This window comes from Phalacrocorax carbo, unplaced genomic scaffold (assembly GCF_963921805.1).
Source record: "Phalacrocorax carbo unplaced genomic scaffold, bPhaCar2.1 SCAFFOLD_302, whole genome shotgun sequence".
Classification (NCBI taxonomy): Eukaryota; Metazoa; Chordata; class Aves; order Suliformes; family Phalacrocoracidae; genus Phalacrocorax; species Phalacrocorax carbo.
Window position 1 is genome coordinate 9,125 of NW_026990498.1, and position 23,542 is coordinate 32,666.

The 23,542-nt window shown below is 77.1% G+C and overlaps 1 protein-coding gene across 1 annotated transcript; it reads left to right on the forward strand.

The window, feature by feature from the left end:
• Positions 1-4,115: 4,115 nt before the first annotated feature.
• LOC135311348 (ryanodine receptor 1-like) lies at positions 4,116-22,924 on the forward strand (the record flags this gene model as incomplete). Its single annotated transcript, XM_064440487.1, is given in 19 exon segments — positions 4,116-4,232; positions 4,957-5,061; positions 6,222-6,296; positions 6,385-6,463; positions 7,731-7,843; positions 8,591-8,684; positions 8,775-8,868; positions 8,978-9,055; positions 9,402-9,558; positions 10,504-10,668; positions 12,339-12,460; positions 13,501-13,598; positions 13,601-13,683; positions 15,614-15,749; positions 17,014-17,109; positions 19,616-19,734; positions 19,804-19,937; positions 21,251-21,492; positions 22,724-22,924. Coding segments are annotated over 19 exon segments (2,308 nt in total), but the record flags the coding sequence as incomplete, so codon positions are not given.
• Between the last annotated feature and the right edge of the window lie 618 nt (positions 22,925-23,542).

Consider the following 23,542-nt stretch of genomic DNA (forward strand, 5'->3'; position numbering starts at 1 on the left):
GGCCTGCCATGGGGCTGACCCCAAAGTGTTGCCATGGGGCTGGGCTGCCATGGGGCTGGGCCCATAGCATCACCGTGGGGGTTGGCTGGCCTTGGGGTGGTGGGGCTGGACCATGTGGGGTGGCCCCATAGCATCACCATGGGCCTGGGCCTGCCGTGGGGCTGGCCCCATAGCGTCGCCGCCGTGGGGCCGGGCCCGCTGTGGGGCTGGCCCCACGGGTGTCCCTCCTGTGCCCGTCCGGCCCCCCCGCGGCACTTCCCCTCGCGGCCCCCCCGGGACCCGCACACCCACCCCCGGGACCCCCACAGCCCCCCCGGGACCCCCACAGCCCCCCCGGGACCCGCACACCCACCCCCGGGACCCCACAGCTCCCCCGGGACCCCCACAGACCCCCCGGGACCCGCACCCCCACCCCCGGGACCCCCACAGCCCCCCCGGGACCCGCACACCCACCCCCGGGACCCGCACAGCCCCCCCGGGACCCGCACAGCCCCCCCGGGACCCCCACAGCCCCCCCGGGACCCGCACCTCCACCCCCGGGACCCCCACAGCCCCCCCGGGACCCCCACAGCCCCCCCGGGACCCGCACCCCCACCCCCGGACTCCCCAATGCTGCCCCGGGACCCCCCTGGGGACCCCCCTGAGGTGGGACCCCCGTGCCGGGGGGGGTCCCCTCGTGCCGTGGGGGTCCCATGGTGGGGTCACCCCGTGCCGGGGGGGTCCCCTCGTGCCGTGGGGGTCCCATGGCGGGGGTCACCCCGTGCCGTGGGGGTCCCATGATGGGGGTCCCCACGCCGGGGGTCACCCCGAAGGCCCCGCTCTCTGCACTTGGGGGGCCGGGGGGGGGCCGCCCCCCCCAGCCGCCCCCTGGCCCCGCCCCCAGCCGCCCTCATTAGCGCCAGGGCGTTAATTAGGGGCAGGCGGGGGCGGGGCCTCCGCTCCACCTGTCCCCGACTGGGCCGGACTGGGCCGAACTGGGATTCTCCCATTTGCCCCCCCCCCACTGGGGGGACACAGGCGTGCGGGCAGCGCCCCCCCACTCCTCTTAAAGGGCCAGACGCACCTGTCTGGGCTCTGCCCCCCACCCGGCACCGCGGGGGGGCCCCACGGGTTCTCCCCTCCCCCTTGGGCGGGAAGGGGGCGTGGGCGCGCTTCGGGGGGGCGGTTGGGGGGGGGGGGTGCCGGTGCCTCAGTTTCCCCCCGCCCCAGTCCCTCCCAGTTACGTGGCGGCGGGGCCGGGCCAGCGGCACCGGGAGGCGGCGGAGCCCCGCGGCGGCGGGACACGCGAGCGGCGCCCACGCGGGACCGGCACCCAACGGGACCCGCGCCCACCCGGGACCCCCACCCAGCCGGGGCAGCGCCCACCCGGGACCGGCACCCACCCGGGGACGGGGGCGCTGAGCAGCCGCCGGCACCCACCCGGGGCCGGCACCCACCGGTGAGGGGTCTCCGGCACCCACCGGTGACCCCCCGGCACCCACCGGTGAGGGGTTTCCGGCACCCACCGGTGACCCCCCTGCACCCACCGGTGACCAGCACCCACCGGTGAGGGGTTTCCGGCACCCACCGGTGAGCCCCCCTGCACCCACCGGTGTCCGGCACCCACCGGTGAGGGGTCCCGGCACCCACCGGTGACCCCCCTGCACCCACCGGTGAGGGGTCTCTGGCACCCACCGGTGACCGGCACCCACCGGTGAGGGGTCTCCAGCACCCACCGGTGACCCCCCGGCACCCACCGGTGACCGGCACCCACTGGTGAGGGGTCCCCGGCACCCACTGGTGACCCCCCGGCACCCACAGCCATGGCCGAGACCGACGGCGAGGACGATGTCCAGTTCCTGCGGACGGTGAGTGGGGATACTGGGGGGGGGGGGGGTCCCGGGAGGGGATACTGGGGGACTGGGGAGCTGGGAATGAGGGAACTGGGAGATACTGGGGGCGAGTCAGGGGGGTCTGGGGATACTGGGGGGCTCAGAGCTGAGGAATTGGGAGCACTGGTGGGGGGGGAGCGAGGAGAGGGGGACCAGCCTGAACTGGGAGCACTGGGGGCACTGGGACGAGCTCCCAGCCCCCCGCTTTGGGGGGGTACGGGGGGGCCGCCCCCCCACCTGTCCCGGGCGCGTGGGCTCCCAAAAAAGCAACGTGCAAAGCCGGGGGGGGGAGGGGGGGAGCAGCTGCTGGGGGGGGCGGGGGGGGGAAACCAGATCCCCCGGGGGGGGGATGGGCAGGGCGCCGGCGCCTGGGTCCCCCCGGTGGGGGTGGGGGGGGTGGCCCAGTTCCTTCCCTTGTCCCAATTCCTGCCGCTTTGTCCTCAAACCGGGCCGGGACCCCCGGGGGGGCCGTTAATAACCGCCGCCCCCCCCCGGGAGCGGCCTCCGGGGGGGGTTGGGGGGGTCAAGGACGAGGGGATGTCCTTCGCGGGGGAGGGGAGGGGACCCAGGCGTCCGGGCGTGACCCCGCGGGGGGGGGCGGGCCCGTGGGAAACGCTGAGCTCAGCACATTTTGGCTGGGGGGGGGATTTGCCACCCCCCACCCCGGGGTAAACTGAGGCACGGAGCAAAACCAACCCCGCCCCCCCCCCCACGGGGCCCCCAAAGAGGGGACCCAGGCGCCCGTGCCCCCCCCCCGTGCCCCCCCCCCCCGTGGCATCCCCGGCCCGCGGGAGGAATCCGCCCCCCCCACCCCCGCTCCGGGGGGGGCCCGAGCGACGGGAGCAGGTGGGGGGCGCGGGGGGGGGGGGGCTGGGTCCCCTCGGCACCGGGGGGGGTGGGGGCGGCTGCGGCACTTCCCCCCCCCCCTCCCCGAGGCCCCAGTGGGTGGGGGGGCCCTGTCTCCCCTATAGACCCCCTTGGGTTTGGGGGGGCCCCAGGGGCCCTGACCCCCCATAGACCCCCCCGGTTTGAGCGGGCACCCAGCGGTCCTAGCCGCCCCCTCCCCTCCGGGATTTGGGGGGGGTCACCCAGGGGTGCTGTCCCCCCTGAAGCCCCTCTATGGTGGGTGGGCCACCCAGGGGTGCTGCCCCCCCCCCCCTTACACTCCCCCTCCCCCGGGTTTGGGGGGTCCCCAGGGCTGGGTGTCTCCCCTGGGCGCACCCCGAGGCCCCTCCTTGAGCCGGGGGGGGTCGGGGTGTTCTGGGGGTGCTGGGGGGTCCCGGGGGGGAGCTGGGGGGTCCGGGGGGTCGCGGGGGGGGGGTCCCGGGGGTCTCAGGGTGCCGTGCCCCCCCCCCCAGGAGGACGAGGTGGTGCTGCAGTGCACCAGCACCCTGCTGAAGGAGCAGCTCAAGCTCTGCCGGGGGGGTCCCGGGGGGGAGCTGGGGGGTCCGGGGGGTCGCGGGGGGGGGGGTCCCGGGGGTCTCAGGGTGCCGTGCCCCCCCCCCAGGAGGACGAGGTGGTGCTGCAGTGCACCAGCACCCTGCTGAAGGAGCAGCTCAAGCTCTGCCGGCGGGTCCCGGGGGGGAGCTGGGGGGTCCGGGGGGTCGCGGGGGGGGGTCCCGGGGGTCTCAGGGTGCCGTGCCCCCCCCCCCAGGAGGACGAGGTGGTGCTGCAGTGCACCAGCACCCTGCTGAAGGAGCAGCTCAAGCTCTGCCGGGGGGTCCCGGGGAGGACCTGGGGGGTCCGGGGGGGTCGCGGGGGGGGGGGTCCCGGGGGTCTCAGGGTGCCGTGCCCCCCCCAGGAGGACGAGGTGGTGCTGCAGTGCACCAGCACCCTGCTGAAGGAGCAGCTCAAGCTCTGCCGGGGGGTCCCGGGGAGGACCTGGGGGGTCCGGGGGGTCGCGGGGGGGGGGTCCCGGGGGTCTCAGGGTGCCGTGCCCCCCCCCCAGGAGGACGAGGTGGTGCTGCAGTGCACCAGCACCCTGCTGAAGGAGCAGCTCAAGCTCTGCCGGGGGGTCCCGGGGGGGAGCTGGGGGGTCCGGGGGGTCGCGGGGGGGGGTCCCGGGGGTCTCAGGGTGCCGTGCCCCCCCCCCAGGAGGACGAGGTGGTGCTGCAGTGCACCAGCACCCTGCTGAAGGAGCAGCTCAAGCTCTGCCGGCGGGTCCCGGGGGGGAGCTGGGGGGTCCGGGGGGTCGCGGGGGGGGGTCCCGGGGGTCTCAGGGTGCCGTGCCCCCCCCCCAGGAGGATGAGGGTGGTGCTGCAGTGCACCAGCACCCTGCTGAAGGAGCAGCTCAAGCTCTGCCTGGCGGCCGAGGGCTTCGGCAACCGCCTCTGCTCGCTGGAGCCCACCTCCAACGCCCAGGTTTGGGGGGGCCCTGGGGGGGAGCTGGGGGGGGCACCCCGGGGGGGAACATGGGGGGGCTGGCGTTGATGGCCAGGGGGGCGAGGGGACACCCCGTGGCACCTGGCAGGGAGTGGGATGGGGGGACCCCGGTATCCCTGAGCAGGGCGATGGGGGGGACCCCCATCATTCCTGACGTGGGACCCCCAATATCCCTTTGTGGGGGGACAGGGGGACCCCAGTATTCCTGAGCAGGGGGAGGGGGGACCCCAGTATCTCTGAGCAGGGGGACCGGGGGATCCCAGTATCTCTGAGCAGGGGGAGGGGGGGTCCCCAGTATCCCTGAGCAGGGCGATGGGGGGGACCCCGGTATCCCTGAGCAGGGCGATGGGGGGGACCCCAGTATCCCTGAGCGGGGGGAGGGTGGGGACCCCAGTATCCCTGAGCGGGGGGAGGGGGGGGACCCCAGTATCTCTGAGCAGGGGGACGGGGGGTCCCCAGTATCCCTGAGCAGGGCGATGGGGGGGACCCCAGTATCCCTGAGCAGGGCGATGGGGGGGTCCCCAGTATCGCTGAGCAGGGCGATGGGGGGGACCCCAGTATCTCTGAGCAGGCGGACCGGGGGTCCCCAGTATCGCTGAGCAGGGCGATGGGGGGGACCCCAGTGTCCCTTGGCGGGGGCACGGGGGGACCCCAGCGTCACGCGGTGGCGGCCGCCCCCCTGACCCCCCCCGTGCCCCCCCAGAACGTGCCCCCCGACCTGGCCATCTGCTGCTTCGTGCTCGAGCAGTCGCTGTCGGTGCGGGCGCTGCAGGAGATGCTGGCCACGAGCTGCGAGGCGGGGGCCGAGGTGGGTGGGGGGGGCTGGGGGGGGCTGGGGGGGGCCGGCGGGGCGGGGGGGGCCGGGGTCCAGCCCCGCTTGACCCCCCTCTTCTCTCTTCCCCCGCGCCCACCCCAGGGGGTCGACCTGGACAAGTGGGTAGGTGCCACAGTGGTGCAGTGACCCCCACCTCCTTCCTCATCCTCACCTTCGTCCTCCTCCTCTGCACCCTCCCAGCCCAGCCCCCCCAAAGAGTCCGGGGGCCTTTGCCCCACCCCCACCCCCCGCATGGACCCAGGCGTCCTGGTGTGCCCCCCTCCCCCGCCCGACACCCCCCCACCCCCCCCAGAACCCCCAATTCCGCATGGATCCCGCTGCTGAACCCCGAGGTGTGAGCGCGGGCGTGCGACGCACGGGGCACCCCGACATGGCCAGGGGCACCCCGACATGGTCTGGGGCACCCCGACATGGTCCGGGGCACCCTGGTATGCACGAGGGGCGTGCGACGCACGGGGCACCCTGACATGGCCCCGGGGCACCCCGACATGGCCCCGGGGCACCCTGACATGGTCCGGGGTACCCCAGTATGCACGAGGGGCGTGCGACGCACGGGGCACCCCGACATGGTCCGGGGTACCCCGACATGGCCCCGGGGCACCCTGACATGGTCCGGGGTACCCCAGTATGCACGAGGGGTGTGCGACGCACGGGGCACCCCGACATGGCCAGGGGCACCCCGACATGGCCCCGGGACACCCCGGTATGCACGAGGGGCGTGCGACGCATGGGGCACCCTGACGTGGCCAGGGGTATCCCGACATGGCCTGGGGTACCCTGACATGTCCTGGGCACCCCGACATGGCCCTGAGGCACCCCGAGCTGCACGAGGGGTGTGCGAGGCACGGGGCACCCCAACACGTGTCTCATACGAGGGGCGTGTGATGCACAGGGCACCCCAATATGCACGAGGGCCGTGCGAGGCTTGGGGCGCCCCAAAATGGGTCTGGGGGACCCCGACGCGGTCCCAGCACGAGGGCTGTGCGAGGCCTGGGGCGCCCCAAAATGGGTCTGGGGGACCCCGACGCGGTCCCAGCACGAGGGCTGTGCGAGGCCCGGGGCGCCCCGACGCCGGCGCAGCCCCCGGGGGGGGTCTGGGGGTCCCCGCTGACCCCCGACCCCCGTCCCCCCAGTCGTCGCAGGGCGGGGGGCACCGCACGCTGCTCTACGGCCACGCCATCCTCCTGCGGCACTCGCACAGCGGCATGGTGAGTGGGGGGCCGGGGGGGCTCGGGGACCCCCGGAACGGGGTACCCCCCCCCCGGGACCCCCCTAACGGGGTCCCCCCCCCCCCAGTACCTGAGCTGCCTCACGACCTCCCGCTCCGTCACCGACAAACTGGCCTTCGACGTGGGGCTGCAGAAGGACGCGGCCGGTAACGGGGGGCCTGGGGGGCGCCCCAAAGGCTCGGGGGGGGCGCTGGTGGGGTTTGGGGGTCCCCTTGGGCTGTACGGGGTGGGGGTCTCAATGGGCTTTGGGGGAGTGGAAAGGTGGGGGGGTTTGGGGGTCCCCCTGGCAGGTCTCTATGTGCCTCGAGGGTGGGAGGTTTCGGGGGTCCCACTGGGGTTTGGGGGCCCCCTGGGGTGTCCCCATGTGCCTTGGGGGGTGGGAGGTTTGGTCGGGTCCCCCTGCGGTTTGGGGGGGGTCCCCATGGGTGATTTCCTGCTGGTCCTCATGTGGGGTGCTCTGTGCCCCTTGGGGGGGATCCCTGTGGGTCTTGGAGGTGCGGGTTAGGGGATTCGGGGGGTCCCCGCGCCCCCCGAGGGTGCAGACGGGGCAGGCTGGGGGGTCCCCGCGCCTCCGGGGGTGCAGGCGGGGGGGGTCCCGCGCCCCTCGGGGGTGCAGGCGGGGCAGGGGGGGGTCCCCGCGCCCCCGGGGGTGCAGGCGGGGGGGTCCCCGCGCCCCTCGGGGGTGCAGGCGGGGCAGGCTGGGGGGTCCCCGCGCCCCCGGGGGTGCAGACGGGGCAGGTGGGGGGGTCCCCGCGCCCCCGGGGGTGCAGGCTGGGGGGTCCCCGCGCCCCCGGGGGTGCAGATGGGGCAGGCGGGGGGGTCCCCGCGCCCCTCGGGGGTGCAGGCGGGGCAGGCGGGGGGGTCCCCGCACCCCCCGGGGGTGCAGGCGGGGCAGGCGGGGGGGTCCCCGCGCCCCCCGAGGGTGCAGACGGGGCAGGCGGGGGGGTCCCCGCGCCCCTCGGGGGTGCAGGCAGTGCAGGCGGGGGGGTCCCCGCACCCCCGGGGGTGCAGGTGGGGCAGGCGGGGGGGTCCCCGCGCCCCCGGGGGTGCAGGCGGGGCAGGCTGGGGGGTCCCCGCGCCCCTCGGGGGTGCAGGCGGGGCAGGCTGGGGGGTCCCCGCGCCCCCGGGGGTGCAGGCGGGGCAGGCTGGGGGGTCCCCGCGCCCCTCGGGGGTGCAGGCGGGGCAGGCGGGGGGGTCCCCGCGCCCCTCGGGGGTGCAGGCGGGGCAGGTGGGGGGGTCCCCGCGCCCCCGGGGGTGCAGGCGGGGCAGGCGGGGGGGTCCCCGCGCCCCCGGGGGTGCAGGCGGGGGGGTCCCCGCGCCCCCGGGGGTGCAGGCGGGGCAGGTGGGGGGGTCCCCGCGCCCCCGGGGGTGCAGGCGGGGGGCCCGGGGCGCCCTGACCCCCCCCGCCCCCAGGCGAGGCGTGCTGGTGGACGATGCACCCCGCGTCCAAGCAGCGCTCGGAGGGCGAGAAGGTGCGGGTGGGCGACGACCTCATCCTCGTCAGCGTCTCCTCCGAGCGCTACCTGGTGAGGGGGGGCTGGGGGGGCGCGGGGGGTTACGGGGTGCAGTGAGGGGTGGGGGTACGGGAGGGTACGGGGAGTGATAGGGGGAGCGGGGGGGTGGGGGGCACAGAGAGGTGAGGGGTACGGGGGGGCCTGGGGGATGTGGGGTACGGGGGGGTACGGGGGGCACGGGGGGGCCTGGGGGATGTGGGGTACGGGGGGGTACGGGGGGCACGGGGGGGCCTGGGGGATGTGGGGGTTTGGGGTACAGGGGGGATACGGGGGGCACGGGGGGGCCTGGGGGATGTGGGGGTTTGGGGTACAGGGGGGATACGGGGGGCACGGGGGGGCCTGGGGGAGATGTGGGGGTTTGGGGTACAGGGCAGGTACGGGGGGCACGGGGGGTCCTGGGGGATGTGGGGATTTGGGGTACAGGGGGGCACGGGGGGTCCTGGGGGATGTGGGGGTTTGGGGTATGGGGGGGGCACGGGGGGTCCTGGGGGATGTGGGGGTTTGGGGTACAGGGGGGGTACGGGGTGCCCGGGGGGTCCTGGGGGAGATGTGGGGGTTTGGGGTACGGGGGGGGCACGTGGGGTCCTGGGGGATGTGGGGGTTTGGGGCACGGAGGGGCCTGGGGGACACGGGGGGTCCTGGGGGATGTGGGGGTTTGGGGTACGGGGGGCAGAGGGGGTCCTGGGGTGCGTCGGTGCCACGCGTGGGGGGTCCCCCCGTGCTCCGTGGGGTCCCCCCGTGACCCGTGGGGTCCCCCAGCACCTCTCGACGGCGAGCGGGGAGCTGCAGGCGGACGCCTCCTTCATGCAAACCCTCTGGAACATGAACCCCATCTGCTCCGGCTCGGAGGAAGGTGGGCGCCGGGGGGGTGGGGAGCCCCCCCGGGTGGGTGTGGGGGCGCCGGGGGACCCCCACACTGACACCCCCCCCCCGGTGTCCCCAGGCTACGTGACGGGCGGCCACGTCACGCGCCTCTTCCACGGCCACATGGACGAGTGTCTGACCCCCTCGGCGCCCGAGCAGGGCGAGGAGCGCAGGTGGGGGCCGGGGTCCCCTCCCGGGGGGGGTGGGGGTCCCCCCGGTGCCCCCTCCCCCCACCAGGGGTCCCCCACCCCCACCCCGACCCCACGGGCCGTGTCCCCGCAGCAGCGTCGTGAACTACGAGGGAGGCGCCGTCTGCACCCACGCCAGGTCCCTGTGGCGGCTGGAGCCCCTGCGCATCAGGTGGGGGGTCCGGGGGGGTCCAGGGGGGTCCCTGCGGTTCCAGGAGGGTCCCAGGGGGGTCCTGAGGGGTCCCAGGGGCGTCCGGAGCGGGGTCCCTGGGGAGCCGGGAGGGGTCCTGGGGGCTCTCGGATGGGTCCTGGGAGGGCCCTGAGTGGTCCCAGGGGGGTCTGGGGGGGGTTCTGGGGGGTCCCCAACCCGCTGTCCCCCACGGTGACCCCTCGGTCCCCATGTCCCCCACCCCAGTGACACCCCGTGCCCCTCCATCCCCCCATGACCCCCATGACCCAGTGACCCCCCGTGACCCCCGTGACCCCCCGTGACCCCGTGCCCCCCCGTGCCCCCCCAGCTGGAGCGGCAGCCACCTGCGCTGGGGGCAGCCCTTCCGCCTGCGGCACGTCACCACGGGCCGGTACCTGGCGCAGACGGACGACAAGGCTTTGGCCGTGGTGGAGGCGGCCGCTGCCAACACCCGCGCGTCGGCCTTCTGCTTCCGCGCCTCCAAGGTGCGGGCGGGGGGCTCCGGGGGCGGGGGGCTCCAGTAGTGGTGGGGGGCTCCAGTGGTAGGGGGCTCCAGGGGCAGGGGGGTCTGGTAGGGGGCTCTGGTGGTGGTGGTGGGCTCCAGGGGCAGGGGGGTTTAGGGGCAGGGGACTCTGGGCAGGGGGCTCCAGGGGTGGTGGTGGGCTCCAGGGGCAGGGGGCTCTAGGGGCAGGGGGCTCTGGTGGTGGGCTCCAGGGGCAGGGGGCTCCAGGGGCGGGGGGCTCTGGTGGTGGTGGTCTCCAGTGGTAGGGGGCTTTAGGGGCAGGGGGCTCCAGGGGTAGGGGCCTCTGGTGGTGGTGGTGGGCTCCAGAGGCAGGGGGCTCCAGGGGCAGGGGGCTCCGGGGGCAGGGGGCTCCAGTGGTAGGGGGCTCCGGGGGAGGGGGCTCCAGGGGCAGGGGCCTTCTGGTGGTGGTGGTGGGCTCCAGTGGTAGGGGGCTTTAGGGGCAGGGGGCTCCAGGGGCAGGGCCTTCTGGTGGTGGTGGTGGGCTCCAGGGGCAGGAGGCTCCAGGGGCGGGGGGGCTCTGGTGGTGGTGGTGGGCTCCAGTGGTAGGGGGCTCCAGGGGCGGGGGGCTCCAGGGGCGGGGGGGCTCTGGTGGTGGTGGTGGGCTCCAGGGGTAGGGGGCTCTGGGGGCGGGGGGCTCCAGGGGCAGGGGGGGCTCTGGTGGTGGTGGTGGGCTCCAGTGGTGGGGGGCTCGGGGCAGGGGGTTCTGGCTGCGGGGGAGCCGGGTGGGGGGCCTGGTGTGGGGCAGTGGGGCGGTCTGGGTGTCCCCAGGGTGGGGGGATCCCGTCCTGTCCCCACCCCCATCCCTGTGCCGGTCCCAATCCCAGTCCCATCCCAGTCCCGTCCCCGTCCCAGCCCGTGGCGGCCCCCCCCGCCCCGGGGGGGTCCCTGACGCGCCCCCCGCCCGCAGGAGAAGCTGGAGGTGGTGGCCAAGCGGGACGTGGAGGGGATGGGGCCCCCCGAGATCAAGTACGGCGAGTCCCTCTGCTTCGTGCAGCACGTGGCCAGCGGGCTCTGGCTCACCTACGCCGCCGCCGACACCAAGGCCCTGCGCCTCGGGGTGCTCAAGAGGAAGGTGGGGGGCTCGGGGGGGCGCTGGGGGCGCGGGGGGCTGCTGGGGCGTCTCCCAGGGGGCTGCGGGGGACAGCTGGGGGCTCTGAGGGGCACTAGGGTGCTCCAGGGGGCCTGCGGGGCATCTTTGGGGGGCTCTGGGGGTCTTGGGGGGGGCTCCAGGGGGGCTGCGGGGGACGGATGGGGGCTCTGAGGGGCACTAGGGTGCTCCAGGGGGGCTGCGGGGGATCTTTGGGGGCCATTGGGGGTCTTCGGGGGGGCTCTGAGGGGCACTAGGGTGCTCCAGGGGGGCTGCGGGGGACGGATGGGGGCTCTGAGGGGCGCTAGGGTGCTCCAGGGGAGCTGCGGGGCATCTCTGGGGGGCTCTGAGGGGCACTAGGGTGCTCCAGGGGGGCTGCGGGGGATCTTTGGGGGCCATTGGGGGTCTTCGGGGGGGCTCTGAGGGGCACTAGGGTGCTCCAGGGGAGCTGCGGGGCATCTCTGGGGGGCTCTGGGGGTCTTCTGGGGGGCTCTGAGGGGCACTAGGGTGCTCCAGGGGGGCTGCGGGGGACGGCTGGGGGCTCTGAGGGGCACTAGGGTGCTCCAGGGGGGCTGCGGGGGACGGATGGGGGCTCTGAGGGGCACTAGGGTGCTCCAGGGGAGCTGTGGGGCATCTTTGGGGGGCTCTGGGGGTCTTGAGGGGGCTCCAGGGGAGCTGCGGGGGACGGCTGGGGGCTCTGAGGGGCACTAGGGTGCTCCAGAGGGGCTGCGGGGTATCTTTGGGGGCCATTGGGGGTCTTGGGGGGCTCTGAGGGGCACTAGGGTGCTCCAGGGGGGCTGCGGGGGACGGATGGGGGCTCTGAGGGGCGCTAGGGTGCTCCAGGGGGGCTGCGGGGGACGGATGGGGGCTCTGAGGGGCACTAGGGTGCTCCAGGGGGGCTGCGGGGGACGGATGGGGGCTCTGAGGGGCACTAGGGTGCTCCAGGGGGGCTGCGGGGGACGGCTGGGGGCTCTGAGGGGCACTAGAGTGCTCCAGGGGGCCTGCGGGGCATCTTTGGGGGGCTCTGGGGGTCTTGGGGGGGGCTCCAGGGGGGCTGCGGGGGACGGATGGGGGCTCTGAGGGGCACTAGGGTGCTCCAGGGGGGCTGCGGGGGATCTTTGGGGGGCTCTGGGGGTCTTGGGGGGGGCTCCAGGGGGGTTGCGGGGGACGGATGGGGGCTCTGAGGGGCGCTAGGGTGCTCCAGGGGAGCTGCGGGGCATCTCTGGGGGGCTCTGGGGGTCTTCTGGGGGGCTCTGAGGGGCACTAGGGTGCTCCAGGGGGGCTGTGGGGTATCTTTGGGGGCCATTGGGGGTCTTCGGGGGGGCTCTGAGGGGCACTAGGGTGCTCCAGGGGGGCTGTGGGGCATCTTTGGGGGCCATTGGGGGTCTTGGGGGGGGGCTCTGGGGGCACTAGGGTGCTCCAGGGGGACTGTGGGGCATCTTTTGGGGGTCTTGGGGGGCACTGGGGTCACTGGGTGTCTCGGGGGGGGTGTCACTGGGGTGTCTCCAGAGGGTCTTTGTGAGCCGTGGGGGTCTCTGGGAGGCACTGGGGGACACTGGAAGGTTGCTGGGAGCGCGGGGGGGGGTCCCTGGGGTGCTCCCGCCGTGGCTGACACCCCCCACCCCCCCGCCCCCCCCCCCATGTCCCCCCCCCAGGCCATTCTGCACCAGGAGGGACACATGGACGACGCGCTTTCGCTCACCCGCTCGCAGCGGCAGGAGTCGCAGGCGGCGCGGATGGTCTACAGCACGGCGGGGCTCTACGGGCACTTCATCCGGTGGGGGCTATGGGGGGCTATGGGGCTGGGGGGGCGCTATGGGGCTGCGGGGACCCGGGAGGGCTGGGGGTCCCGGGGGCTGCGGGGCTGGGGGGGCCCGTGGGGCTGGGGATGCTCTACAGCACGGCGGGGCTCTACGGGCACTTCATCCGGTGGGGGCTATGGGGGGCTATGGGGCTGGGGGGGAGCTATGGGGCTGCGGGGACCCGGGGGGGCTGGGGGGCCCGGGGGCTGCGGGGCTGGGGGGGCCCGTGGGGCTGGGGATGCTCTACAGCACGGCGGGGCTCTACGGGCACTTCATCCGGTGGGGGCTATGGGGGGCTATGGGGCTGGGGGGGAGCTATGGGGCTGCGGGGACCCGGGGGGGCTGGGGGGCCCGGGGGCTGCGGGGCTGGGGGGGGCCCGTGGGGCTGGGGATGCTCTACAGCACGGCGGGGCTCTACGGGCACTTCATCCGGTGGGGGCTATGGGGGGCTATGGGGCTGGGGGGGAGCTATGGGGCTGCGGGGACCCGGGGGGGCTGGGGGGCCCGGGGGCTGCGGGGCTGGGGGGGGCCCGTGGGGCTGGGGATGCTCTACAGCACGGCGGGGCTCTACGGGCACTTCATCCGGTGGGGGCTATGGGGCTGGGGGGGCGCTATGGGGCTGTGGGGGGCTGGGGGGTGCGGGGCTGGAGAGGGGGCTATGAGGCTGGGGGCGTCTGCGGGGGCCGTGGGGCGGGGGGACTGCGGGGCTCAGTGGGGCACTGGGGTGTCTCCAGGGGGGCCTTTGGATCATCTTTGGGAGTTTGGGGGTCTCGGGGGTCACTGGAGGACTCGGGGGGGCTCTGGGAGGCACCAGGGTGTGCACTGGGGGGGGGCAGCATTGGGGAGACATGGGGGGGGCTGCATGGAGGGGGTGCATTAGCGGACACTGGGGGCGGGGGGGGCACTGGGGGGGTTCGTGGGGTGGGGGTCAGGGGTGGCGGGGGCGCGGTGGGGAGCGGGTGGGGGGTGTGCAGGGGAGCTCACCCCGCCGTGTCCCCCCGCCCCCCATCCCCAGGAGCCTGGACAGCCTGAGCGGGCGGGGCAGGGGGGGGCCCCCCCCCGCGCTCCCCATCGCCGCCGTCATCCTCAGCCTGCGGGACCTGATCGGGTACTTCCAGCCCCGGCCGAGCTGCAGCACGACCAGCGGCAGAGCCGGCTGCGGGCGCTGCGCGGCCGCCAGAACCTCTTCCAGCAGGAGGTGGGACCCCCGGGCTGGGGGGGCGGGGGGGGGCCTCTGGGGCGGGGGGCTTGGGGGGGGGCTCGTGGGGCTGGCGGCTGCGGGGTGCTCCTGGGGCTGGGGGCTGCCAGAACCTCTTCCAGCAGGAGGTGGGACCCCCGGGCTGGGGGGGCGGGGGGGGGCCTCTGGGGCCGGGGGCTTGGGGGGGGGCTCGTGGGTCTGGGGGCTGCGGGGTGCTCCTGGGGCTGGGGGGACTCGTGGGGCTGGGGGCTGCAGGGTGCTCCTGGGGCTGGGGGGACTCGTGGGGCTGGGGGCCGCCAGAACCTCTTCCAGCAGGAGGTGGGACCCCCGGGCTGGGGGGGCGGGGAGGGGGCCTCTGGGGCCGGGGGCTTGGGGGGGGGCTCGTGGGTCTGGGGGCTGCGGGGTGCTCCTGGGGCTGGGGGGACTCGTGGGTCTGGGGGCCGCCGGGGGGTTCCCGGGGCCTGCCGTGGGTCTGGGGGCCGCCGGGGGGTTCCCGGGGCCGTCCATGGGTCTGGGGGCCGCCGGGGGTTCCCGGGGCCTGCCGTGGGTCTGGGGGCCGCCGGGGGGTCCCGGGGCCTGCCGTGGGTCTGGGGGCCGCCGGGGGGTTCCCGGGGCCGTCCGTGGGTCTGGGGGCTGCCGGGGGGTTCCCGGGGCTGTCCGTGGGTCTGGGGGCTGCCGGGGGTTCCCGGGGCCTGCCGTGGGTCTGGGGGCCGCCAAGGGGTCCCGGGGCTGTCCGTGGGTCTGGGGGCCGCCGGGGGTGTCCCGGGGCCTGCCGTGGGTCTGGGGGCCGCCAAGGGGTCCCGGGGCCGTCCGTGGGTCTGGGGGCCGCCGGGGGGTTCCCGGGGCCTGCCGTGGGTCTGGGGGCCGCCGGGGGGTTCCCGGGGCTGTCCGTGGGTCTGGGGGCCGCCGGGGGGTCCCGGGGCTGTCCGTGGGTCTGGGGGCCGCCGGGGGTGTCCCGGGGCCTGCCGTGGGTCTGGGGGCCGCCAAGGGGTCCCGGGGCCGTCCGTGGGTCTGAGGGCCGCCGGGGGGTTCCCGGGGCCTGCCGTGGGTCTGGGGGCCGCCGGGGGGTTCCCGGGGCTGTCCGTGGGTCTGGGGGCCGCCGGGGGGTCCCGGGGCTGTCCGTGGGTCTGGGGGCCGCCGGGGGTGTCCTGGGGCCTGCCGTGGGTCTGGGGGCCGCCAAGGGGTCCCGGGGCCGTCCGTGGGTCTGGGGGCCGCCGGGGGGTTCCCGGGGCCTGCCGTGGGTCTGGGGGCCGCCGGGGGGTTCCCGGGGCTGTCCGTGGGTCTGGGGGCCGCCGGGGGGTCCCGGGGCTGTCCGTGGGTCTGGGGGCCGCCGGGGGGTGTCCCGGGGCCTGCCGTGGGTCTGGGGGCCGCCGGGGGGTTCCCGGGGCCAGCCATGGGTCTGGGGGCCGCCGGGGGGTTCCCGGGGCCTGCCGTGGGTCTGGGGGCCGCCAAGGGGTCCCGGGGCCGTCCGTGGGTCTGGGGGCCGCCAAGGGGTCCCGGGGCCAGCCGTGGGTCTGGGGGCCGCCGGGGGGTTCCCGGGGCCAGCCGTGGGTCTGGGGGCCGCCGGGGGGTCCCGGGGCCAGCCGTGGGTCTGGGGGCCGCCGGGGGTTCCCGGGGCCAGCCGTGGGTCTGGGGGCCGCCAAGGGGTCCCGGGGCCAGCCGTGGGTCTGGGGGCCGCCGGGGGTTCCCGGGGCCTGCCGTGGGTCTGGGGGCCGCCAAGGGGTCCCGGGGCCAGCCGTGGGTCTGGGGGCCGCCAGGGGGTCCCGGGGCCCTCCGTGGGTCTGGGGGCCGCCAAGGGGTCCCGGGGCCAGCCGTGGGTCTGGGGGCCGCCAAGGGGTCCCGGGGCCAGCCGTGGGTCTGGGGGCCGCCGGGGGGTTCCCGGGGCCGTCCGTGGGTCTGGGGGCCGCCGTGACCCTCCCCGTGGCGCCAGGGCATGATCACGCTGGTGCTGAACTGCATCGACCGCCTCAACGTGTACAGCACGGCCGCCCACTTCGGGGAGTTCGCGGGGGAGGAGGCGGCCGCCGCCTGGAAGGAGATCGTCAACCTGCTCTACGAGCTGCTGGGTGGGCGCTTATGGGGCTGGGGGGGGCGGGGGGGGGGCTGGGGGGGGCTGGGGGGCGGGGCGGGGGGCTGTGGGAACTGTGGGAGGCCGTGGGGTGGGATGTCACCCTGCTCTACGAGCTGCTGGGTGGGCGCTTATGGGGCTGGGGGGGGGGCTGGGGGGCGGGCTGGGGGGCTGGGGGGCCGTGCGGGGGGCTGTGGGAGTGGTGGGGGTCTGTGGGGCGGGGCAGGGGGCTGTGGGAGCTGTGGGAGGCCATGGGGTGGGATGTCATCCTGCTCTATGAGCTGCTGGGTGGGCGCTTATGGGGCTGGGGGGGGGGCTGGGGGGCGGGCTGGGGGGCTGGGGGGCCGTGCGGGGGGCTGTGGGAGTGGTGGGGGTCTGTGGGGCGGGGCAGGGGGCTGTGGGAGCTGTGGGAGGCCATGGGGTGGGATGTCATCCTGCTCTATGAGCTGCTGGGTGGGCACTGGGGGGGGCTGTGGGTCGGTGTCGGGGTCTGAGGGTCGGTGTGGGGGGCTGTGGCGTGGGGAGGGGAGCTGGGGGAGCTGTGGGGGTCTGTGGGGCGGGGCAGGGGGCTGGGGGAGCTGTGGGAGGCCATGGGGTGGGATGTCACCCTGCTCTACGAGCTGCTGGGTGGGCGCTGGGCGGTCTGTGGGGCAGGGTGGGGGTCTGTGGGGCGGGGCGGGGGTCTGTGGGGTGGGGCGGGGGGCTGTGGGAACTGTGGGAGGCCATGGGGTGGGATGTCACCCTGCTCTACGAGCTGCTGGGTGGGCACTGGGGGGGGCTGGGGGCACTGTGGGGCATGGTGGGGGGCTGTGGGAGCGGTGGGGGTCTGTGGGGCAGGGCAGGGGGCTGTGGGAGCTGTGGGGACGTCATGGGGTGGGATGTCACCCTGCTCTACGAGCTGCTGGGTGGGGGCTGGGGGGCGGGCTGGGGGGCTGGTGGGGCTGGGGGGGTCTGTGGGGCGGGGCAGGGGGCTGTGGGAGCTATGGGAGGCCATGGGGTGGGATGTCACCCTGCTCTACGAGCTGCTGGGTGGGCGCTGGGGGGGACTGTGGGGGCTGTGGGGCGGGGTGGGGGCTGTGGGGCGGTACGGGATGCTATGGGGCAGGATGGCAGCTATTGGGTGGGACAGGGGGCTGTGGGGCGCTGCGGGGACGAGCAGGGCTGGTGCCCAGGGCAGCCGGGGGTGCTGTGGGGCGGGCGATGGGTGCTCCGGGGGGTGGGTGCTGTGGGGCGGGGGTCCCTGACCCCTCGGTGCCCCCCAGCCTCGCTGATCCGGGGGAACCGCGCCAACTGCGCCCTCTTCTCCACCAACCTGGACTGGCTGGTCAGCAAGCTGGACCGGCTGGAGGCCTCCTCGGGTCAGCGGGGGCTCGTGTGGGGCGGGGGCTCGTGTGGGGCTGGGGGCCTCCTCGGGTCAGCGGGGGCTCGTGTGGGGCGGGGGCTCGCGTGGGGCTGGGGGCCTCCTCGGGTCAGCGGGGGCTCGTGTGGGGCGGGGGCTCGTGTGGGGCTGGGGGCCTCCTCGGGTCAGCGGGGGCTCGTGTGGGGCGGGGGCTCGTGTGGGGCTGGGGGCCTCCTCGGGTCAGCGGGGGCTCGTGTGGGGCGGGGGCTCGTGTGGGGCTGGGGGCCTCCTCGGGTCAGCGGGGGCTCGTGTGGGGCGGGGGCTCGTGTGGGGCTGGAGGCCTCCTCGGGTCAGCGGGGGCTCGTGTGGGGCTGGGGGCCTCCTCGGGTCAGCGGGGGCTCGTGTGGGGCGGGGGCTCGTGTGGGGCTGGGGGCCTCCTCGGGTCAGCGGGGGCTCGTGTGGGGCGGGGGCTCGTGTGGGGCTGGGGGCCTCCTCGGGTCAGCGGGGGCTCGTGTGGGGCTGGGGCTCGCGTGGGGCTGGGGGCCTCCTCGGGTCAGCGGGGGCTCGCGTGGGGCTGGGGGCCTCCTTGGGTCAGGGGGGCTTGTGTGGGGCGGGGGCTCGCGTGGGGCTGGGGGCCTCCTTGGGTCAGCGGGGGCTCGTGTGGGGCTGGGGGCTCGTGTGGGGCTGGGGGCCTCCTCGGGTCAGCGGGGGCTCGTGTGGGGCTGGGGGCTCGCGTGGGGCTGGGGGCCTCCTTGGGTCAGGGGGGCTTGTGTGGGGCGGGGGCTCGTGTGGGGCTGGAGGCCTCCTCGGGTCAGCGGGGGCTCGTGTGGGGCGGGGGCTCGTGTGGGGCTGGGGGCCTCCTCGGGTCAGCGGGGGCTCGTGTGGGGCGGGGGCTCGTGTGGGGCTGGGGGCCTCCTCGGGTCAGCGGGGGCTCGTGTGGGGCTGGGGCTCGCGTGGGGCTGGGGGCCTCCTCGGGTCAGCGGGGGCTCGTGTGGGGCTGGGGCTCGCGTGGGGCTGGGGGCCTCCTTGGGTCAGGGGGGCTTGTGTGGGGCGGGGGCTCGCGTGGGGCTGGGGGCCTCCTTGGGTCAGCGGGGGCTCGTGTGGGGCTGGGGGCTCGTGTGGGGCTGGGGGCCTCCTCGGGTCAGCGGGGGCTCGTGTGGGGCTGGGGGCTCGCGTGGGGCTGGGGGCCTCCTTGGGTCAGGGGGGCTTGTGTGGGGCGGGGGCTCGCGCGGGGCGGGGGGCCTCCTTGGGTCAGTGGGGGCTTGTGTGGGGCTGGGGGCATTCTTGGGTCAGCGGGGGCTCGCGTGGGGCTGGGGAGCCCTGCACAGGGGCTGGGACCTTCCTAGGGGCTGAGGACCGCTGTGCGGTGGCCTCCCCGCTGTGGGGCTGGGCTCCCCGCCATGGGGCTGGGCTCCCCGCCGTGGGGCTGAGGACCCCTGTGGGGCTGGGCTCCCCGCCGTGGTGCTGAGGACCCCTGTGGGGCTGGGCTCTGCGCCGTGGGGCTGGGCTCCCCGCTGTGGGGCTGAGGACCCCTGTGGGGCTGGGCTCCCCGCCGTGGTGCTGAGGACCCCCGTGGGGTTGGGCTCTGCGCCGTGGGGCTGGGCTCCCTGCCGTGGGGCTGAGGACCCCTGTGGGGCTGGGCTCCCCGCCGTGGGGCTTGAGGACCCCTGTGGGGCTGGGCTCCCCGCCGTGGTGCTGAGGACCCCTGTGGGGCTGGGCTCTGCGCCGTGGGGCTGGGCTCCCCGCTGTGGGGCTGAGGACCCCTGTGGGGCTGGGCTCCCCGCCGTGGTGCTGAGGACCCCCGTGGGGCTGGGCTCCCCGCCGTGGGGCTGAGGACCCCTGTGGGGCTGGGCTCCCCGCCGTGGGGCTGAGGACCCCTGTGGGGCTGGGCTCCCCGCCGTGGGGCTTGAGGACCCCCGTGGGGCTGGGCTCTGCGCTGTGGGGCTGGGCTCCCTGCCGTGGGGCTGAGGACCCCTGTGGGGCTGGGCTCTGCGCCGTGGGTCTGGGCTCCCTGCCGTGGGTCTGGGCCCTGCGCCGTGGGGCTGGGCTCCCCGCCGTGGTGCTGAGGACCCCCGTGGGTCTGGGCTCCCCGCCGTGGGTCTGGGCTCTGCGCCGTGGGGCTGGGCCCTGCGCCGTGGGGCTGAGGACCCCCGTGGGGCTGGGCTCCCCGCCGTGGGTCTGGGCTCTGCGCCGTGGGGCTGGGCCCTGCGCCGTGGTGCTGAGGACCCCCGTGGGGCTGGGCTCTGCGCTGTGGGGCTGGGCTCTGCGCCGTGGGGCTGGGCCCTGCGCCGTGGTGCTGAGGACCCCCGTGGGGCTGGGCTCTGCGCTGTGGGGCTGGGCTCTGCGCCGTGGGGCTGAGCCCTGCGCCGTGGTGCTGAGGACCCCCGTGGGGCTGGGCTCTGCGCTGTGGGGCTGGGCTCTGCGCCGTGGGGCTGAGCCCTGCGCCGTGGTGCTGAGGACCCCCGTGGGTCTGGGCTCCCCGCCGTGGGGCTGAGCACCCCCGTGGGGCTGGGCTCCCCCCACAGGCATCCTCGAGGTGCTTTACTGCGTCCTCATCGAGAGCCCCGAGGTCCTCAACATCATCCAGGAGAACCACATCAAGTCCATCATCTCCCTCCTGGACAAGCACGGCCGCAACCACAAGGTGAGGAGGGGTCTCGGGGCGGGGGGCGGGCGGCGGGCGCGGGCTGGCGTGCCAATGCCCCCCCGGCAGGTGCTGGACGTGCTCTGCTCGCTCTGCGTGTGCAACGCCGTGGCCGTGCGCTCCAACCAGAACCTCATCACCGAGAACCTCCTGCCGCGGCGCGACCTGCTGCTGCAGACGGGGCTGGTCAACTACGTCACCAGGTGGGGGGCCGGGGGGGCCTGGGGGGGCCTGGGGGGGCCTGGGGGGCCGGGATGCTCCTGGCACCTCCTGCGGGACCTTGAGAGGTGCCTGGGGGGCTCCTGGGGGGCTCACAGGCGTCTCAGGTGTCCTTAGGGAGCTCCTGGGGGGCTCACAGGGGTCTCTGGATGTCCCTGGGGGGCTCCTGAGGGTCTCTGGGTGGCCTTGGGGGGCTCCTGGGGGGCTCCTGAGGGTCTCTGGGTGGCCTTGGGGGGCTCCTGGGGGCCTCTGGGTGTCCTTGGGGGGCTCCTGGGGGGCTCACAGGCGTCTCATGTGTCCTTAGGGAGCTCCTGGGGGGCTCACAGGGGTCTCTGGGTGTCCCTGGGGGGACCTGGGGGACTCCTGAGGGTCTCTGGGTGTCCCTGGGGTGCTCCTGGGGGTCTCTGGGTGTCCTTGGGAGGCTCCTGGGGTCTGTGGTGATCTCAGGGTGCCCCTGGGGGTCCGGGGGGCTCTGGGGGAGCCCCTGGGTGCCCTGGGTGTCTTGGGGTGCCCCTGGGTGTTCTGGGGGTCTCAGGGTGCCCCTGGGTGGTCTGGGGGGGTCTGGGGGAGCCCCTGGGTGCCCTGGGGGTCTGGGTGTGCCCCGGGGGCTCTGGGGGTGCCTGGGGGAGCCCCTGGGTGCCCTGGGTGTCTCGGGGTGCCCCTGGGGGCTCTGGGGTGCCTGGGGGAGCCCCTGGGGGTCCGGGGGTGCCCCGGGGGCTCTGGGGGTGCCTGGGGGAGCCCCTGGGTGCCCTGGGGGGTCTCGGGGTGCCCCGGGGGCTCTGGGGGCGCCTGGGGGAGCCCCTGGGTGCCCTGGGTGTCTCGGGGTGCCCCTGGGTGTTCTGGGGGTCTCAGGGTGCCCCTGGGTGGTCTGGGGGGGTCTGGGGGAGCCCCTGGGTGCCCTGGGTGTCTCGGGGTGCCCCGGGGGCTCTGGGGGTGCCTGGGGGAGCCCCTGGGTGCCCTGGGGGTCCGGGGGTGCCCCGGGGGCTCTGGGGGTGCCTGGGGGAGCCCCTGGGTGCCCTGGGGGTCTGGGTGTGCCCCGGGGGCTCTGGGGGTGCCTGGGGGAGCCCCTGGGTGCCCTGGGGGTCCGGGGGTGCCCCGGGGGGGTCTGGGGGTGCCTGGGGGAGCCCCTGGGTGCCCTGGGGGTCTCGGGGTGCCCCTGGGGGCTCTGGGGGTGCCTGGGGGAGCCCCTGGGTGCCCTGGGGGTCCGGGGGTGCCCCGGGGGCTCTGGGGGTGCCTGGGGGAGCCCCTGGGGGTCCGGGGGTGCCCGGGGGGGCCCGTTGCTGACCCCCCCGCGCAGCGTGCGCCCCAACATCTTCGTGGGGACGCACGAGGGCTCGACGCAGTACGGCCGCTGGTACTTCGAGGTGGCCGTGGAGCGCGCGCAGCCCTTCCTGACGCCGCAGCCCACCCACCTGCGCGTGGGCTGGGGGGCGGCGGGGGGCTACAGCCCCTACCCGGGCGGGGGCGAGGGCTGGGGGGGCAACGGCGCCGGCGACGACCTCTGCTCCTTCGCCTTCGACGGCCTCCACCTCTGGACAGGTACCCCTCCCCCCCTGCGGGACCCCCTCCCCCCCTGCGGGACCCCCACCCCCCTGGGCGACCCCCCATTCCCTGCGGGACCTCCAGCCCCCCCTGCGGGACCCCCCACCCCCCTGGGCGACCCCCACCCTCCCTGCGGGACCCCCCATTCCCTGTGCGACCCCCCACCCCCCTGCGGGACCCAGACATCCCGCGGGACCCCCCTCCCTGGGGACCCCCCTGACGTATTCCCCCCATGTACCCCCGTGTCCCCCCGTACTCCCCCGCCCCCCGCGTCCCCTGACATGTCCCCCCATGTCCCCCAGCACCCCCTGCGCCCCCCTCGCCCCAGCACCCCCCTTGCCCCCGCGCCCCCAGCACCCCCCTGCGCCCCCCTCGCCCCCAGCACCCCCTGCGCCCCCCTCGCCCCCAGCACCCCCTGCGCCCCCCGCGCCCCCAGCACCCCCTGCGCCCCCCTCGCCCCCAGCACCCCCCTTGCCCCCCGCGCCCCCAGCACCCCCCTGCGCCCCCCTCGCCCCCAGCACCCCCCGCACTCCCCACGCCCCCAGCACCCCCTGCGCCCCCGCACCCCAGCACCCCCTGCGCCCCCCTCGCCCCCAGCACCCCCCTTGCCCCCCGCGCCCCCAGCACCCCCCTGCGCCCCCCTCGCCCCCAGCACCCCCGCACTCCCCACGCCCCCAGCACCCCCTGCGCCCCCCGCACCCCAGCACCCCCTGCGCCCCCCTCGCCCCCAGCACCCCCCTTGCCCCCCGCGCCCCCAGCACCCCCCGCGCCCCCCGCGCCCCCAGCACCCCCCTTGCCCCCCGCGCCCCCAGCACCCCCCTGCGCCCCCCTCGCCCCCAGCACCCCCCGCACTCCCCACGCCCCCAGCACCCCCTGCGCCCCCCGCACCCCAGCACCCCCCTCGCCCCCAGCGCCCACCCGCCCCCCCAGCACCCCTGCGCCCCCCCGCGCCCCCCGCCCCCCAGCACCCCCCTCGCCCCCCGCACCCCCCGCGCCCCCCCGCCCCCCCCGCGCCCCCCGCCCCCCGCCCCGCGGTGACGCCCCCCCGCCCCCCCCGCGCCCCCCGCCCCCCGCCCCGCGGTGACGCGCGCCCCCCTCGCCCCCAGCACCCCCCGCCCCCCCCGCCCCGCAGTGACGCGCGCCCCCCGCCCCCCCCGCGCCCCGCGCCCCCCGCCCCGCGGTGACGCGCGCCCCCCGCCCCCCGCCCCGCGGTGACGCGCGCCCGCAGGCGGGGTGGCCCGCCCGGTGGGGTCCCCGCAGCGGCGGGCGCTGGGCGCGGGGGACGTGGTGAGCTGCTGCCTGGACCTGGGGGTCCCCAGCGCCTCCTTCCGCATCAACGGCTGCCCCGTGCAGGGGGTCCTCGAGGGCTTCAACCTCGACACCCTCTTCTCCCCCGTGGCCAGCTTCTCGGCCGCTCGGCCGGCGTCAAGTGAGGGGGGGCCGGGGGGGCTGGGGGGGCTGGGGGGGCTGGGGGGGGCCGGGGGGGCTGGGGGTCCGGGGGTCCGGGGCGGCCGGGGGGGGCTGGGGAGTCCTGGGGATGCTGGGGGGCTCTGCTTGCTTCTCGGCCGGCGTCAAGTGAGGGGGGGCTGGGGGGGCTGGGGGGGCCGGGGGGGCTGGGGGTCCGGGGGTCCGGGGCGGCCGGGGGGGGCTGGGGAGTCCTGGGGATGCTGGGGGGCTCTGCTTGCTTCTCGGCCGGCGTCAAGTGAGGGGGGGCTGGGGGGGCTGGGGGGGCCGGGGGGGCTGGGGGTCCTGGGGGTCCGGGGCGGCCGGGGGGGGCTGGGGAGTCCTGGGGATGCTGGGGGGCTCTGCTTGCTTCTCGGCCGGCGTCAAGTGAGGGGGGGCCGGGGGCTGGGGGGGCCGGGGGGGCTGGGGTCCGGGGGTCCGGGGCGGCCGGGGGGGGCTGGGGAGTCCTGGGGATGCTGGGGGGGCTCTGCTTGCTTCTCGGCCGGCGTCAAGTGAGGGGGGGCCGGGGGGGCTGGGGGGGCTGGGGGGGCCGGGGGGGCTGGGGGTCCGGGGGTCCGGGGCGGCCGGGGGGGGCTGGGGAGTC